Below are 18191 nucleotides of genomic sequence, written 5' to 3' on the forward strand. Positions count from 1 at the left end.
ACAAACATCATCAGGGCCCAGGCAGGGGAGGGAATTGTGCTCCTGTCAGAAGCCCTTCTTGAAGACACTTAAACAACAAGCAGACATAGATTAGTCACATTAGGAGCTCCATCTGCCACTGAGCTCTCTCTGTCTCTCCCTCCCTCTCTCCCTCTATCTTTAAGGCTCTCTCAGCCCAGGCTCTCCCGCGGTGGCCATTCATGGCTAGCTGAGCGCAGGTAGGTGTATGGATCCTGGCTTGCTGCCTTTTGTGAGGCTCAGCGCCTCAGCCCATAGAGGATGAATGGGGAACGCTCGATAAAAAGCCACCTATCACACGCGCCTCGCTTTTCACTTCCAGTATGGACAACACGCTAAGCTTTGCATTCAATACGAGGTAATGACGGCGACAAAAATCGCTTTTGCTAGACCACCCCCCTCTCCAAGCCCCCTCACCTTATCTTCTGCGGCGCTGCTTTCACTTTTCTACGGTCGGTAGAGCTAAACGGTACTGACAAAATCCAAAATCACAATGTTTTCCAAATATATCATGGCATCATGTAATTTGATGCTATTTAAGTCTGCAGTAATAAAGTTAAAGGGGCCATATCATACATACTTACTGAATTTTATGTTTCCATGGCTCCACTTATCATGTTTAAGTGAGTTTTATGTTCCAAAACCTCTCATAATTCATTTCTCCAGCTTTATTTCTTAGAACTGAATCAGCTGTTTTTGTAAGCGTACCTGTAAAACCCTATTTGAACTGCATTAGATTGCCAGTGAGCTCCATGACTCTAATACATCTGTAATGTCTGTAAAAATTAGAATTACTTTATATAAATTTTTAATGCTGGGCTCTTCAGTTACAGTAGTTATAGTAATAGTGGTCCTGTTCATATCTACCTCAGGGTAACGTAATAACAAATAGGCATGGGCACCTCTGCTCTTTGGTGACTGGGAACTAAATACTAAAACGGAGCTCCTAGCACAGTTACTTTATCCTCAAATTCAAAACAGGACTACTGCAAGCTACAACATTTTTGGCGATGAGCTAATCAGAAGGAGAATGAAATGAAATATCGGCAGCTGCCTCCCACAGGACGGAGCGACTTCTGTCCTGTTGGACGACATTTGTTAAGTTGAATGAGCCCACTTTACTAACCAATAACTGGAAGTTTGTTTTTGTTGCTTGTTTGGCTCAATTTTATTTCTAATCTTAATGCTAAAGTGAACGTCCAGACTGACGCTTTGATCCAGGCCATCTGAGACAATCTGAACACTTTATCCTGTCCAAACTGGCCAGTTAAATCCCTTAAAAATGACTTTACCAGACCCCCTCTTATAAAACCAATTGCGCTCAAACAGGGCTTTAGACTGATATATGTAATTGAGCTCTGTTCTGATTGGCTGTTCTGTATTGTACCTCATTCAAAAGCAGTCCAAGCTTAAACACTCATAAGTTCAGTGTGAATGGGCGGGGCTAAGCTGCTGTAGGCTGAACAGGCAGATATATGTACATGTGTTGTTTTCTGTGACATAACAAAAATGATTGAGTTCAAAACAGACAGTTTTGCAGCGTAGTTAACACATATTTATCGTATGGATCGAGGAGTGGACAGCATGTTTTAAAACAGTGTTTACACACTATTTGAACCTCTTACGTGGCCAGGGCCCACCGGTGGACCCAAGGTTTGATTACACACTCCTAAATAATAAGGATTTTAAGGGGTTAAAGTCCATTATTTTTTTAGAAAAGAGAATAATTACTTAATTTCTTTGATATAGGCCCTTTAATGAACTCCTTCTTCCTGAGTACGGCTACTCTATGCTAAAACAATCTTCTGAAACCAATAGTCAATAGGTCAATAGGTTTGACTGGACTGTTCTGCAGTTTTCTTCTCTTAAAATACATCAAAGGGAATCCTACATAATCTTTTTTTACAATTGTGGTAATAGGGAAGCAGTAATAACAGGAATGAAACATACACAATGTTTCTTAATCATCAACTAAACATCGATATTGCTGTGTGACACCAATATCAATATATCGGTACAGACGATACATCACCCAGTACTAATTCAGTCTGTTACGAACATATTACAGCACACAAAGTTAAGTGCTACCTTCCTGTACTGAGTGTTCCACACATCAGAGGCTGTTTCCACCCCCCCCCAAATCTCTCTCGCCCACCTTCCCTCCCTCTCTTTCTCTCGTTTTTAACTTCCCGGCAGTTGGTAAGCTCAAGCTGAGAGTGACAGGTAGGGGGAACAGCAGGAAAAAGGTGACAACAAGATAATAGCTTCTGCTGCAGGGTTCATCATAGTGACCTGACGAGATTCTGCAGCGGTGTGTGTGTGTGTGTGCGTGTATGACTGAGTCAGAGAGGCAGAGAACGGAGCGCGTACTGTGTGCGTCCGTGCACGTCAGAACAAGTGTATTTGTGTGACACAGACCGGATTCTATTTGTTCCCAATAGCCCTTTCAAATTAAAAGAAACCCCCATCAAATTAATGAGAAAAAGGCAAAGGACAATGATCCTCTTCCTGCTGGGGGCCGAGCGACGGTATTATCACCCAATCATGCAGCACTTACTGTTAGAGCTTCCGCCTCTACTTAAATCCACATACGGACACAGTCTCAGGTCTGTTTTTATACAGTGTCAGGACGTGGGTTCACACATATGTCCCATGTGTTTTATACAGTGGGAAACCCTGAAATGTCCAATGGAAAATTATCCAATCAGGATTTTTTTTTTCTCTGGCATCTAAGTAGATACAGCCCAGTTAGCTCTCCCAATGGTTAGCAATTCAGACTGAAGACCTTAAAATAATACATTAAATATTACATTACCAACGCAATTAGGAACTGACAGAGGAGTAAACTAACAACGCTTTGATTTACAATGGGAAGACTAGTTTTCTGTGAAAAAAGGTCACTCTAGGCCAGGGGTGTCCAATCTTATCCACAAAGGGCTGGTGTGGCTGCAGATTTTCATTCCAACAAAGCAGATCACCTGATCAGCAGTTTGAAGACTGAAAACAACTGATTAAACAAGTGGAATCAGGTGTGCTCCAGTTGTTTTTTTTTCTCCAATTTTCTCCCCAGTTTATTCATTTCCAATTCCACCCTCTAGTTTGGACTCTCCCAATCACATAATACCACCAGCACTAGGAGGGTGAAGGTTAGCACAGGCTTCCTCCGAGACCTGTGAAGCACCACCGCATCTTTTCAAACTGCTGCCAATGCAACGTCATTGGACAGCCGAATGCGCTCAGAGGAAAGTGTTAACCGCCAGCTCTGTTACGTCAGCTGACGTTTGTTTGTTTTGAGTGAAAACCTGCAGCCACACTGGCCCTTTGTGGATAAGATTAGACACCCCTGCTCCAAGCCCTCTGGAAGTCACAAACATATGTTAACGTTGGTTACAATATACAAATTAAACATCATTTACTAGCTTCAAATATCCATGTTTAAGCTAGAACGGCCAAAAAACATTCATGTAAAAGTCATTAGCTTAGCTCTAACATATTACCAGAATCCTACTGGGATGCCTGCAGAAATTAGCATTACTATAGATATATATACACTGCGATAGACTGGAGACCTGTCCAGGGTGTGTCCTGCCTTCTGCCCAGTGACCGCTGGGATAGGCTCCAGCTCCCCCCACGACCCAGAACGACAAGTGGCTTAGAAAGTGTGTGTGTGTGTGTGTGTGTGTATATATATATATATATATATATATATATGTGTGTATATATACAGTCACAAATAGAACAAAACCAAAAAGGTTTCTTTAAAGGAGAAGCAAAAACCGTTCTTAACTTTCAACATAAGTTAATGTAACAAGATCATCATGAACTTTAAAAAAAAATGTTTTTATTATGACAGCAAAAATATATAAGTACATATATTTCTTAATAATCTCCAATATGTATTATAGATATATAAATACCTAAATGTAATAAGAATGTTATGATCAAATCCTAAACCTAACCCTGATCTTAATCTCAGTAGCCAAAAATGGATTTTGCTCTTTCAGAAAAAAAAACGAAAACGAAATAACCATGGAGCTTTTGTTAAAAAAAAGATGTCAGGAGCGTTTTCTAGCTTCTGTAGATTAGCACTACTGAATCTGGTTTTCCTACAAAGTCCTAAAATCTACATAAAGAAACAAACAAACAAAAACACACACACACACCACACACACAACACACACAGAAACACACACACACACACACACACACACACACACACACACACAGAAACACACACACACACACACACACACAGAAACACACACACACACACACACACACACACACACGTTGCACAGTGTCCTCGTTTGTTTCCCGCTCCAGAAGTCCATCATTCTCCTGACAAATTCTGCTGTATCTGCTGTATTTTCACATTTGTGCCGTGGTCATGAACGACGGACTGGAAGTTTCTGGAACACATCATTAGCTTTAGTGCACATCTCTTTGAAAATGAGAGACTGATCTGATGATGGAGGGGGGAAAGGGACCGCCGTGAGAAGAGGGCAAGGCCGATAGTGCGCAGTGAACACACTCGCCTAATAGATGACTTCTGACATTCGAGTGAGCTTTAGGAGTCACCGCTGACGAGCTTCAGTGCAGCAAAGATAAAAGAAATTACAGGCAAGCCTGCATGCCCAATGTGCAAGAGTTTCCACCAGATTTTTCCATTATTACTATAAATAAATGGAAATATAAATCATTAATTTGCTGCAATCGTTCATCATCATCCAGTATCCGGTAAAATTTATACGACTGCAGGTTTTGAAAATGTTACCTAAAATCACAACAATTCCTGGAAAGCTAAATTCATTTATTTTCACTCTCAATGTGACAAAGTGACCCTGGCAAGGCTCAAAAGAAGCATCCTCTCACTGCACAATCAAGGCAGAGGACAATGAGAACCAGTTACTGTGTGTCATAAAAGCTAACCTGACACTGTTAGCAGTGGTCAATGACTGTAATTAAATAACTGCTGGTTTTTAATAGAATCTCTGATTGCTATTTTAACCCCTGCCGTTATCACAGATATTAACAAAAGCATGATGTTATTTTATCTTACATTTTTATTTCTCGTAGCTCATCGAAACACGCCAGGACATTCTGTGGAAAGTGCAGATACTAAACTTTCAATCCATACCACATTTGTAAGTAGAAGCAGAGATATTTTACGATTTGCATTTAATGAAAAGTTACTGTTGCGTGTGCAGCGTTGTGTTGCAAAAAAAAAGCCACTTTTTATCACTTGTTGACATGTAAACAAACGGAGGTCCAGATACAGAATGTATATTAAAGGTAAATGAAACACTATGTAACAGAGTGCAGCAAACAGAACAGCTAAATGAACATAAACTCAAAGTTAAACAACAAGACTCTACTGTATGTATATAAATATTTACAACAAGAAACAGGAAATATCATTGGACGACAGATATGTCATTAAATCTACTGTGAAAACAACAACAGATTGAAATGTTGGTCAATGACTTTCATTAAACCACTGCAGGTTGATGAGATCTTCTATTTGAGAAATAGACTAAAATACTCCCTCCTGCAGTTTTATGATGTTCGCATTGTTGGAGATTTGCTGTTGTGGTGTTGGAGTACAGAAACGCTCATCTGACTCCAGCAAACCCTGACAAACACACATACACACACACTGTTTTTATACAATGTCAGTCAACGTCCCATATATATCCCTAATATAAGTATGCTTATGTAATAATGCTATAAGTGTTTTATATGAGTTAAATGATCATGTATGAAAAATATTTTATTTATCTTTTTATTTATTCATTTAGATTTAATATAATTTGAAAGCAACGGCTGTGTCACAATTATATATATATATATATATTAGATTAGATTAAGTGACCCTTATTAGTCCCACAATGAGGAATTCTACTGAATGAATTATATTAATTTTAGTAAAACAAATGACAACATTCCATTTTGTCACTACCAATACAATAACAAGCCCTCTGAAACTACAAATGTTTCGGTAGTGACTGTTTCAACAGTAATGACTTTAGCTCATTTTGAACGCAAAAATGCCGGTACGTGACTGGCAAACACAGTTTTGAAAAGTGTAAACAATTCAAATCATTTTTCATTAAAAAACAAAACGTTTACTCAGTTGCAGAAAATATGTGTTTCAGTAGTGACAATTCTTAATGTTCCACACTGATTTTCAGACTTTGGGACACATTTACTTCAAAACATCGGGCTCTAACTGCTCACCATGTGGCCATGAGGGACATGGATGCAGTCTCACTTCCTGCTCTAAAATGCAGGGGCGTGGCTAAAATAAGGCTCTGCCTAAAGACTAAAACTCTTTGTGTTTCAGCAGTGACATGACAACAAGACACAAGTGTAAATTTAGGAATTTGGCTTTGGGAAAAGCACATCTCCATAGAAAGCACCTTACAAATGATGATCATGTTTATATTTAGCTCACTACTATGTCAATTAACGCCTTAGGTTTAAACAGATCACAACAACAGAAATACCTGTAAATATCTAAGGTCTGAATATGTAATTAAAAAAAAAAATTGCTTTTGTCCTGTCAGACTGCAGTTTGAATGAATTCGATAGAATGCACTACATATATATGGTTACAAATGAAACATGGAGCTTTTGTAAAGAGCGCTTTACAAAGACAGTCGTTTTGCTATTTGGTTACTTTTGCTTCTCTCTGATTTTCCTTCAACAACAGAATTCTTTGTCCTGAAAATGCACACAAACTAACATAAACACATACAGAGACTCTCTCTTTAAAAATGAGTCTTCACTGTCCTTTAAGCCAGGTGTCACACGTGGCCTCAGGTCCATCATATCCTTCAGACTCCAGCAGCTGACCAAAATCATCTAAAGCACAGGATACACTGCAGTAGAGTGAATGAGAAGAGTGCATCCACGGCTGTGAAGCCTCGCTCTCTTTAACCCTGCAAATGTAAGCAGTGTACAAACAAACTGGCCGAATCAAACTCGGAAAGTGTGCGCTGGCCGCTCGGCGTGAAAACCAAACACGCTCTGAGATATGGCAGGAAATGGATGAGCAACTGGAAGCAGCTATATTTGAATACAAATACATCAGCCAGTGTCCTCCAAGCCACTTGGATGAGAAACAATATACATAAAACTAGCGCCACACGATGACCGGCAAAGCGGAAAAAAAAAAATCAAACAAAGTACAGAGAGGTTAAGAGAGACAGCCAGAAAAAGTTGGAAAAATTTTGATATATTTTCCTTTATTTCGTAAAAGAACAGAAGATGAATTGACTCAGGCTTATAACAGAAACCAATGGGCAGTCGCTCCATCGTCTGCTAACTGGCTTCTACTATGAGTCAAAAGGTTTTCTGCGTTTAGGCTGAAAAAAGGCTGGAGTATCCCTTTAATGGCTGCGAAATAGAGAGAACCACTGGATCAAACAAAGCTAATGCAGACGAAGATTTTTTAAACACCTTATAAAGGATTTGCTCGATAAGCCCGGTGTGCACGCGCAGACCCTGCAGAAGCCTAGAATCGATGGATGAGAGCGGATTTAACGGAGGGCATGAGGAGAGAAAAACGTTTCTTTAATGCACGCGGCGAAAAAGGAGTGATGAACCTAAACTACTGAAAATACCTAATCTACTCAAACAGCCATAATCATCTACAAACCAAATCTCCAACACTGTGCCCTGCCAGCCCGGCACTGAGCTCTCATTAACGTTTAAATAACGCCATCCACTCTTACACACGTGCCAACTGCTCAGTCACGCTAAGCACTGCCTATTAGCAAGAGTCAAGGTGTTTAATGGTGATATAATGACCACAGCCAAACCTGCGAAGCACATACTGCACATATATAATGTAAACAGCTATATAAAACAAATACACACATACAAATAATAAAGAAAGAAAAATCACCTAAAATACTTTGGAAAATAGTAGCAACATCAGTGAATACTCATAGCTCCCATCATTTGGAGTGACTTGACCTCTCTGCTCTGGCGAGCCAGATGCCTCGATACATGTCTTCAGGCAAGATGTGTAACAAAATAAGCAAAGGATGGTTAATAAATACAAGAACTGGAACACATAGAAATGTTAACTCATCCTCTACAGGGAACAAACTTAAATATGGCATTTTCTGCACATGTAAGTGCACAATATTACTTTATTTGCAGGGTTTAATATGCTGAAAAAAAATATAATATACATAAAATGTGCCATAACTTTTGCACAGGCCACATTTTATGTTTTATTTTTAGCCCAATATATTAAATTCAGCAAATAAACAGTAACGGTGCATTAAAATGTGCAGAAGTCTGTTCTCGCTAGAGAACATGTACTTATCTTCTCCTCAAAAACAAGCGCCAAAACTTTTGCACGTGCCCGTATTTGGAGGATGATTGAGATTCGCTTCAAAGCTCACACTGAAGCACTACTGTGCTTCGTGACAACTGATATGATGCACAGTGTTCAAATTTCCCATCGGTAAAAATTTTGAATGATAAAAAAATATTTAATTAAAATTAAATTAAATGAAAAAAAATATATAACTTAAAAGAGAATAAACTATAGAGAATTTGCATGTTTGCTTTTAGGCTAAAAAGATAAAAAAAAATTAGCAAAATATACAAAACAAAGTATTGTGGTAAAAAAGTGTGATCAGCCTTAAATGAAACGTCATTTCCTCCAACACAAACCCAGCCTTCACTGAACTAGCAGTAGTCTTGTTTCACAGTGTCGTCTCAGCTCTCAGCTCTTGGGCACTGTTAATTGATTTGTGGCCCACATTGCAGTGCGGCGCTGGTTTTTACAGTCAGGACGTGTTTATGTAGACTGTCTTTACGAGGACTGACAGCTCCCATAGATGCTAACGCTATTTTGCTCTTCATCTGATAGCTGCTAGCGTCGGCAGTATGAGTGCTAAGCAGGTGGAGCAGTTCATCGCACTGTATGACGGACTGCAGTTCGTTAGCTTCCCCAGTGAGTCAAGAACAGAATAATAACAAAGTGTGGAGAACATGAGCCTAGACAGCGTCCATTTAGCTCACAAAAACAACACAAAAAATATCGCCTTCATACTGTTTACCTGAGTCAGTCGGCTTAAAAGCACGAGAAGGTTCTTCTCTTTCTCCTCAGTTTCAGCCCTTTTCCACATTTATCTTGGATCGAACCTCAGGCAGACGATTAGCCCAAACAGCTCATCTGTGTTATTGAGACATTTCAGCATGAAATTTGTTTTTCCTCACTGAACTTTAAGCAGGAATTCAACAGCCAAGTCTCAAAAGCCAACAGGGCCTATTAAGAGATAATTACTAATTATGCTAATTTGTAAAGTTGCGCTCCTTCTTGCCTTGGTCACTTTGTCGCCCGGCTCTCCTCGGGGACCGGTAACCATTCAACGCTAATAACCCTTTTTTTTCCCCCTCGTCCCTGGCCGAGCGTCCGGCGGAGGACGCCGTGTCCTAAACGGAGGAGAATTTCACACTTAATCAGGGAAGTGTCTGCAAATTCGAATCTACAGCCGTACCGCTCCCTGCCTGCTGCTGCCGATGACCTTCATTAACCTTTTAAATGCCAGCAATGCTCCGGCACCTTTAAGAAAAACCTCTTATCAACCGCCCGCACAAACAGTCACCCTGTAAAACACAATGAAACAGTCCTAGACTAAATATGTGTAAATCTAATGAAAGCCTTTTTTCTCTCTATACAGAAAGAGTTTATCCATTAGCTGAGTATCAGCTTCAGCGAGATCTATTAACACATGAAGCAGGAGAGCATTTCTCTGCAGAAAGGGAAAGACAGATATCCTGTTCAAGAAGACGTCTTATCCATATTAAAAAAAGGGTTCCTGCCAGTTGTAACTGGGATCGCACTGAACTGTGTGTGTGAATGGAAAAGAAACAGAGGAAGAGTCAGTGGCTCAACAGACAAACACTATACAAGCTACATATGCCACAACACGGATACCTGTTCCAATACCTTCCGAGTCCTACGCAAACGTCTTAAGCACCTGAGCACATCATTTAAAAGCATTTTTTCTTGTTTGTGCTTTAAAAACACCATATATAATTAAAATAGATGCAAATATAAAACATAAATATAGTAAAAGGTAACAATTTCTTATCTTGAAACAAAATTATGTGAGCCAGTTAGAAGAACAAAGTATAGTTCCAGATTCTCCTCGACGCCCCCAGACACCCCATGGATTTGTTCAATTCCTTCCGCAGCACACTTAATTTAATTTAATGAAGGACTGATTAGCCAAGCCATCTATTGGATGATAACTACAAATAATACTGGAGAGGTTTGGAAATGGATAAATGAAAAATGTATACACATAATAGCAGTACAAATGTTACATATTTACTGTAATATTTGTGAACTATTTGTGAGCAAATGAACATTTTCTCAGGTGTCTAAAACCTTTGCACAGTACAGTATATATATATATATATATATATATATATATATATATATATATATATAATATATATACATACATATATATATATAAAATATATAGACATATTTTATTATTTATTTAAGTGAATTGGTACCATCAATTCATCATGAATATTGGAGATACTAAGTTTTATCCCGACTGCGATGGTAAGCAATAATATATATACACATACATTAGACTAACGTGCCAGCAGATCAGGTCAAGAGTTTCAGCCACAAGTCCCCTTCACCCTGTGTTGTGGTCAGCTGTGACCACAGTGTGGTTCTGAGTGTCAGTCTCTGACCCTCAGAAGAGTCAGCTGGAGTATGGTGACCATAACAAACCCCAGCAAATTAACAGAGTGCAGCGACTCTTACAGCACTAAACTAAACCTTGTCATGTCTCATTCAGATCTTTTCATTCATCCGCTGAGATTCGTCATAATGTATCCTTACTGTCATATCAAAACCTCACAGCTCATTTACTTTTTTAATATCAGCAGTCACACTTTTTCATTGTGCGAATATGGCATAAAGCATGGATCAACAGAAATGGCTCACAATGAGCAAGAATAAAAAGTTATCATTAAAGTTACCGTTTTAAAGATATGAGGTTTTGTTAAGACAGTGAGGATGAAAAAGAGGACCGGAACATATAAAGCAAACATTCCATTCCACTTGTCCGATTTCTCAGAATACACAAAGTGCATTTCTATATTCCTTCCAGATTAGCCTTCACTGAGCTGAAATAATCCGGCGCAGACAACACGCTGTCTCCCACCGAACGGGAAATGGCATTTGGCTCATTTTCTTTTTTTAAAAAGGGGGACGACTGGGGGTTACCCATTTCCCCAGGGTCTCGCTGAGGTAAGTCACTGTGCCATGCTTCATTACAGAGGAATCTAAATACACAGAAAAAGCCATGATACTCTGCAAGAACAAAACACAGACAGTCGTTTAGACAGACAGTTAAAGATATACTAACTGTATGGAATACCTGGCTAAACCAAATCATGCTAATAAAAACAATCACAGAATTTAATACAGGAGCATGTTTTTACACATTTGGTCCAACTGGTATTATATACTAACCTTACAGAATATATTTAGTGAGCCACACTAGACCTGGAAAGTCAAATTCAATGCAGTAGTGAAACTGTGTTTATGTAATATTGGCCAGCTGCTATTAAACCGCACTTCAGGACTCATTATTGGTCACATTCAAGGAATGGTGGTACAATAATTTAAAACAAATAAGTAAACAGAAGTTCCAAACATGCGCACATTATACACTGACGAGGAGTTCCAAGAAGATGAGATTTTACTGAAGGTGCTGATTGGAAGTAAATGATGCTGCGTCAATAAGAGCAACTGCCCCAGTTTTGAGGATTAATTTCCATTGTGTGTGCGTTCGAGTGCCAAAGTGTGTGCGTGTGCTAACATTACTGACCACAAAAAAAAAAGAACAATACCGTACACCGCAACCTAATGTAATCAGGAAAAAAATCTGATAACATCCCTTTGACTACACATAGGTTTTAATGCGCTGTCCATCTTCTTCTAATCTGTAGCATTTGCTGAGGATTAGTCCATCAAATAACATGTCAGAGTAATCCTAAAACGCTGCCCTTTTGCCAAGAGGACTATAAACATAATTGTTTCAGCTCTCAGAAAGATGAAAGTATACTAGAATAACACACAGATTAAATCCTCCATCTCCATTATCACAGATTACAGGGCAGGAAAGTTAAAACAATCTGCTGACGTAGGGCAGCTTTGTGTAATTAATTGTGTCTAAATTCCCTTGAGTGTGAGTTATTGTATCCAGAAGCAAGGGGGAAGCAATGATAGTTATAGTTTATAATAAAATAAATGACTGAATAAATACATTAAAATTAGATTCTATACAATACAATGGAAAACAACACCAAAAAAGGAATTAATAAAATGTGGCTTATTACTAAAGTAAGCAATATGCAATATCTATAACATATATATATATATAATATATATATATATATGTATATATATATATATACACACATGCGGTTATCACTGCTGTTGGGATAAAACCTCATGTCTTCATTTTTGTTGTTTTTCAGTTTTTGAAATAATAGAAAATGCCTGTTGTCCTTTACATTGTGAAGAAATGGCCAAAAATTACATGTGAAAAAAGTCTGGTTCCATTGACTTACATTAAAAGCAAAGTAGGTTTTGTCCTTCTATATATACATATATATATATATATATATAGGGCTAAAACACAACAGTTCTGAAAACTGACATTACAATAAAACATTGCTGAATCTGTATACTGGTACTGCTGGTCGTCTGACTCCGACCCAAAAACGATTATTTTCATTTTTTTGAACCTGCTTGTTCTGTCCATCACCATCACAACCCATCAGCTAGACTTATAAATTGGCTATTTTCTCACACAAACAAACCAATGCTCTCTTGTGCATGCATCGTCCAATGTTCATATGCAGTGCTTAATGCTGTGTGACCAATTCTGTCATTTCCATTATGTAAATACATTTGGCTCAGCAATGCACTTTATCTATTGTCTTTCTTTTCTCAATTACTTGGGTTATTAATATCACGGGTTATAGGACAGGCCGCGGCGGTCCACGACAATGCTGCTGTGTACTGCAAATGATGTTCTATTTATCTAACACTACCAGGCACTGTGTGCACTCTTAAAAAAAAGTGCCACAAAGGGTTCTTTGAGCGATGCATAGAAGAACCACTTTAGCTCCCGAAAGAACCATGTTTCTTAAATTGGCCCTTTAGCAATTTAAGGGTTCTTCCTAGAACCTTCACATTATGTGGATGCTCTGTAATCTTCAAAAGCGTTCTTAACACTCACTCACTCACTTACTAATAATGGTTCTTCTATGGCGACACACAGAGATCTCTCTATGGCACCTCTCTTTTGAAGAGTGTGAGACGTGCAAATTGGAAGTTCTAAAGAAAATGCTTTACTTACATTTGCTCTTAGCATGAGCTCATATATGGAAATACTCATGTAGCTGTGCTTGGTGGGAATTATACCGTATTGCAGTTCAGAAAGGTTGCAGAAGTAAAGTGGCATACTGACTGCACACTGTGGCGGCAAGGGGCCGCAATCAGTCCAATCTGGGGAAATTTCTATTCAGGTAAAGAAAAAAAAAACTCCTGTTACCTGTATAGTCGTTTTTTATGACATTTCTCAGAAAACCTGCATGCACAGGTTTTGATTTTCCAGCGGATGTTACACCATTAGGTGATTCTATGTGATAAAGGCTGACTATTTGGAGAAACTTCATAGAAATTTGATAGTTTGTTTGATAAATAAAGCCACCTATAACTGCAGTTATAATTCATAAGAGAAACGCAATGAAGCCAAGCTATTTGCCAACTATTGGAGATACGTCAGAGACCAACTATTTTACAAATGAAGCATTTGCCATCTATGCAGGTTTTACTTTCCAGCGCTGATTCATTAGGTCATTTTTTCTTTTTTTTCCCTCACTGAGCAAAATCCCTGTCTGTCAAGGTGGAGGCAAGCTGGCTGGGGGCAGGAGGGTTGATCAATGCCGTGTGTTATCAGGGCCGTCCCGTGCGTGGCCCCGGGAACCTGTCAGGCCCGGGCCGATAAGCAGCGAAGGGCAGGGAAAAAAAAAAAACACCCCGCACTCGTCACAGCCACCATCCCTGAACCACCGGCCACCGGCAGGCGCCCTCATTCATTACCCTGCCACTGCGAGGGAATGAAGGACCGTCGCGGCCGCCGTCTTTCACCTCATACCTCGCTATGTTACCTCTCATTACTGCTGATGAAATTCCAGGGGTGATCATGCAACTAGCAAGCCAGAAAAGAGGAGGAATAATAGAGGAGCATTCTGCAACAACCTGCAACAAGTTGTTTTCATTTTTCTGCAAATCGCTCTGAAGGATTCTGTTCTTGCACATGAAGACATGAAGGGGATTATCTCAATAATAACAGCGAAAATAGCCAAAGTGCTTGGACCCCTAGTAATAAGTACAGTGATAATATTGCTGAAACTAATAGTAATAACAATAATCCATTACATATAAAAATGACCGATGTACTGTATATAATACAGCTGCCATTCTTTTACATATATAAGCATGACTTCATTTGCCACTGCAGTTTATAAATAATAACAAAGGAACTAACCAAAAGTTGCTGTCTTATGGGGGGGATTCTCGTGCACAGCCTCGTTTCCCCACATGCCCTTGCGCTAAAGGTGCCTGTCCCTAAAGTGACAGCGTTCTGATAAACCCCCAGTTCACTGAGGACGTGCGCTACAGACGTGTGTAAGAGACTGTACAGACTTTAGAGACGCCTTAAAGCCCCACGGCTCGTTAAAGCTCGTTATAACGAGATACTAAAAAGGCTGTAACCTCGCTGCTCAGAGCTGGAGGTTAAACGCGCTGGATGGAGCGCGTTACGCACTGAAAAGCACAGCAATGGCAAAAAAGCAACCGGGCGCAGGTGGTGGAAACTGAAGAGCACGTGCTCGTGCGCGCGCGAGGAAAAAAAACTTGAGAGAAGAGAGAAACGTGGCGAAGGAGATACGGAGCGGTCAGCCGGAGCGCACCAACAGCAGCGAGCGCACCGAGACAATCGCTAATATAACAATAATATCACTTGAAGGAAACGCCTAACAACCAGCACAAGGTGCTTGGACCCCTAATAACGATGCCGTGATGCCTTTTCTTCCTCTGTTTGTGGAGCTGCTGCTGCGTAATGCCAGGCAGAGTGCCGTTTTTTCTGACCTCTGCGCGACACGCGGAAACAAAGAAAGAGAAAACAGAACAAAGAACGAACAACGAACAACTTTTTGTCGGCTCTCTTTACCTTTTCTCTTCGTCCTCCTCCTCCTCCTCCTCTTGAACTTGCACCTCACTGCGCCGCCGGGGCTGCTGCTGGCCAGCACCGAGGCCATGAGGACGGAAGGGTGGACGGACGGACGGATGGACGGACGGAAGGACGGACAGATCTACTGCTCAAACTTGTGTCTCCTTGTGCTCTCTCGCCCTCCTCTCTCTCTCTCTCCGCTCGGACAGTCCCGGCATGCCTTTCAGGCAGGGCCCCCTCCTCCTTTTTCTCGCTTCTTCCTCGCTGATGCTCCGCTTTCTTTCTCCCCGTTCTCTCCTCTCTCCTCTCTCCTCTCTCCTCTCTTCTCTCTGCTCCTGCTCGCAGGCGCGCGTAAAAACACACACACACACACGCACGCACGCGCAGGATGCCCGCTTTCTGCGCCTCGCGCGTGCGTGTGCGCGTGTATGTGTATGTGTTTTGGCACTTTGGATCCAATCGCGCACGCCGTCCTCCTATTCGCTGCTGACGAGTCTAATTAGACCCAATCAGCAGCGTCGCCCTGACGTCGCCCTCACGCCAAGCGCCGCCCACTCCCAAAAAGAAGCCCCGCCCCTTCGTACGAGTTCAGCTGTGTGAAGGATGGAAGGAGGTGGAGGAGGGAGGAGGGGGGTGTTAATGTTTTGTATGGGGAGGGTTTATTCTCTGTTACGCTACGTGTGGGAATAAAGAGTGAGAAGAAAAGGAAGCTGGTTTTCACTCTTTTCTGCTAAACGTTCCACGTTCAACACATTCATCTGTCACTCACCTGTCTTTTAACACCTGGTCGTCTTGATCAAGTGGAGTCACGGTGAGGTGAACAGGAGGGGAACATAGTCTGATTGACCTTCAAGCCACATGGACCACAGGAAAGTTCTTTTCTTTCTTTCCTTTGGTGTTTCCTCAGGAGCCGTGATGCAAACTAGTTCAGAAAGTATCCGTGCTTTTTCCTACCTCTCTGCTACCTTTAAACTCCCACGTACCCCATGCAAGGTCGAGCGAGCGACGCCACCAGTGTCCTGTGGTGCCACATGCACTTAAACTCTCGCTCCACCACAAACCCCAGAACTGCAGCAGTGAACACGCGGAGAGCGACAAACTACACTGTAGCTCCTCCAGGTTGGTACTGGCTGCTATATGAACCTGAAACAGGCTTTATTGGCTGAATATATTTGCACATTCAAGAAATTTGCCTTCGGTTACACCACAGCCAGATTCCTCACACGTGCAAAGTTGTGTATGTGATGACAACTGGACAACACTTTCCTTGAGTGTTCGTTTTCAATGATGGCTCAAATCAGTCTCGTCTATGAGATAATGATTCGGCTCATTTCCTTCTGAGGAATCTGTCCTCCGGTTGTGCTGGTGATGCACATTTCAGCCCCTCGCTGAAGAGCAGCCACTGAATTGACAGAATCCTGAACCGAAATCATTGTAAACATAAATTCATTGATGTTGACATTTTCCAAGCAAAACAAAAAGCTATTTTTTCCTGTCAAATGTCATTAGGCTTCACCTAAAATATGAGCAATAGGACTACTTGGTGACATTTACAGGGGAAAAAAAGAAAGAAATAATAATAAAAAAAGAAAAAACAGAAAGGAACATACACTTGAAAACATGGCGTATTTGCTGATGTCAGACAGATAAGTCACTTTGAGGTGCTTTTTTGTGGCAGGAACATTTCCATGCGGAGTACAGGGGGGTGTGGGGGGGGGGTGGGACGGGGAGGAGTGGGTGTGTGGGTGGGCACGGATGCTGGATGGTCCTTGGGGACACTGCATGCCCGGGGGGGCCACCCACAAATATCCATGTAAATTGCAGTTTAAGAGAAATCAATAGCGGTGACAAGTTGCCAATGCCACTATCTGGGGACATAATGGTGTGGCGGGGTGAACCGAACCGCCTGCGCCCAGATACCGCCACAGGCTGTCTCTCTCTGTGTGTGTGTGTTTGTGTGTGTGTGTGTGTGTGTGTGTGTGTGTGTGTGTGTGTGTGTTAGGGCGGGACGTGAGCAAAGCAATTCAGCAAATGGGGACATTTGTGTAACTCCAACGGAATGGAATGGAGGGAGAAAAGAAGGAGGGAAGGAGAGAGGGAGGCAGGGAAAGATGGATGGAAGAAAGCAGGCATGAGGATGAGGGATGGAGAGATGGAAGGAGGAGGGAGGGATTCAAGGAGGAATGGATTTCTGGAGAGATGGAGGGAGGGATGGAAAAATAGAGGGAGGGATGCAGGGATTGGAGAGATGGAGAGATTTAGGAATGTAGGGATGGAGGTAAGGAGAACAGCATGGAAGGATGGAGGAAGGGATGTGGAGGGAAATGAGGGATGGAAGGAGGGCCAGAGGAAGTGATGGAGAGAGGGAGAGGGAGAGATCGAGAAAGGACAGGAGTGAGGGATATGGGATGGAAGTATGGAGAGAGAGATGAAGGGATCCAAAGAGGGATAGACAAAGGAAAGCTCTAAAGAGAGAAAGAGTGATGAAGAAGTGTAGTGAGGGAGAGAAGGAGGGATGGAGAATGGGAGGTGGGATTTTTAGGAATGTAGGGATGGAGGGAAGGACAACAGGATGGATAAAATGGGGATGGATGGATGGAAAAGGGATGGAGAGAAGGATAAGAGATTAGGATGGATGGAAGGAAGGAGGACGGGTTGCAGGGATGGAGAGATGGATGTGTAAAGGATGAGAGATGTGGTATGGGATGGAGTGACTGAGCGATGGAAGGCTGGATGAGAAGGTGGGATTTTTAGGAATGAAGGAAAGGAGGACAGGATGGAGGGAGGAAAGGAGAGATGAAAACAGGGAGGCAAGGACTGAGGGATTGATGGACCATGGGATTTAAGAATGTAGGGAAGGAGGACAGGAGA

The 18191-nt window shown here is 41.3% G+C and overlaps 1 protein-coding gene across 1 annotated transcript in view; it reads right to left on the reverse strand.

Annotated features, from left to right (window-relative positions):
* The window catches only part of adarb2 (adenosine deaminase RNA specific B2 (inactive)), a 275159-nt gene extending 259561 nt beyond the window's left edge, over window positions 1-15598 (reverse strand). The window contains exon 1 of the mRNA XM_036582349.1: window positions 15321-15598. Coding sequence (XP_036438242.1) covers window positions 15321-15408 — 88 coding nt within the window. The 5' untranslated portion in view covers window positions 15409-15598. The remainder of the gene's footprint in view (window positions 1-15320) is intronic.
* Between the last annotated feature and the right edge of the window lie 2593 nt (window positions 15599-18191).

This window comes from Colossoma macropomum, unplaced genomic scaffold (assembly GCF_904425465.1).
Source record: "Colossoma macropomum unplaced genomic scaffold, Colossoma_macropomum, whole genome shotgun sequence".
NCBI lineage: Eukaryota > Metazoa > Chordata > Actinopteri > Characiformes > Serrasalmidae > Colossoma > Colossoma macropomum.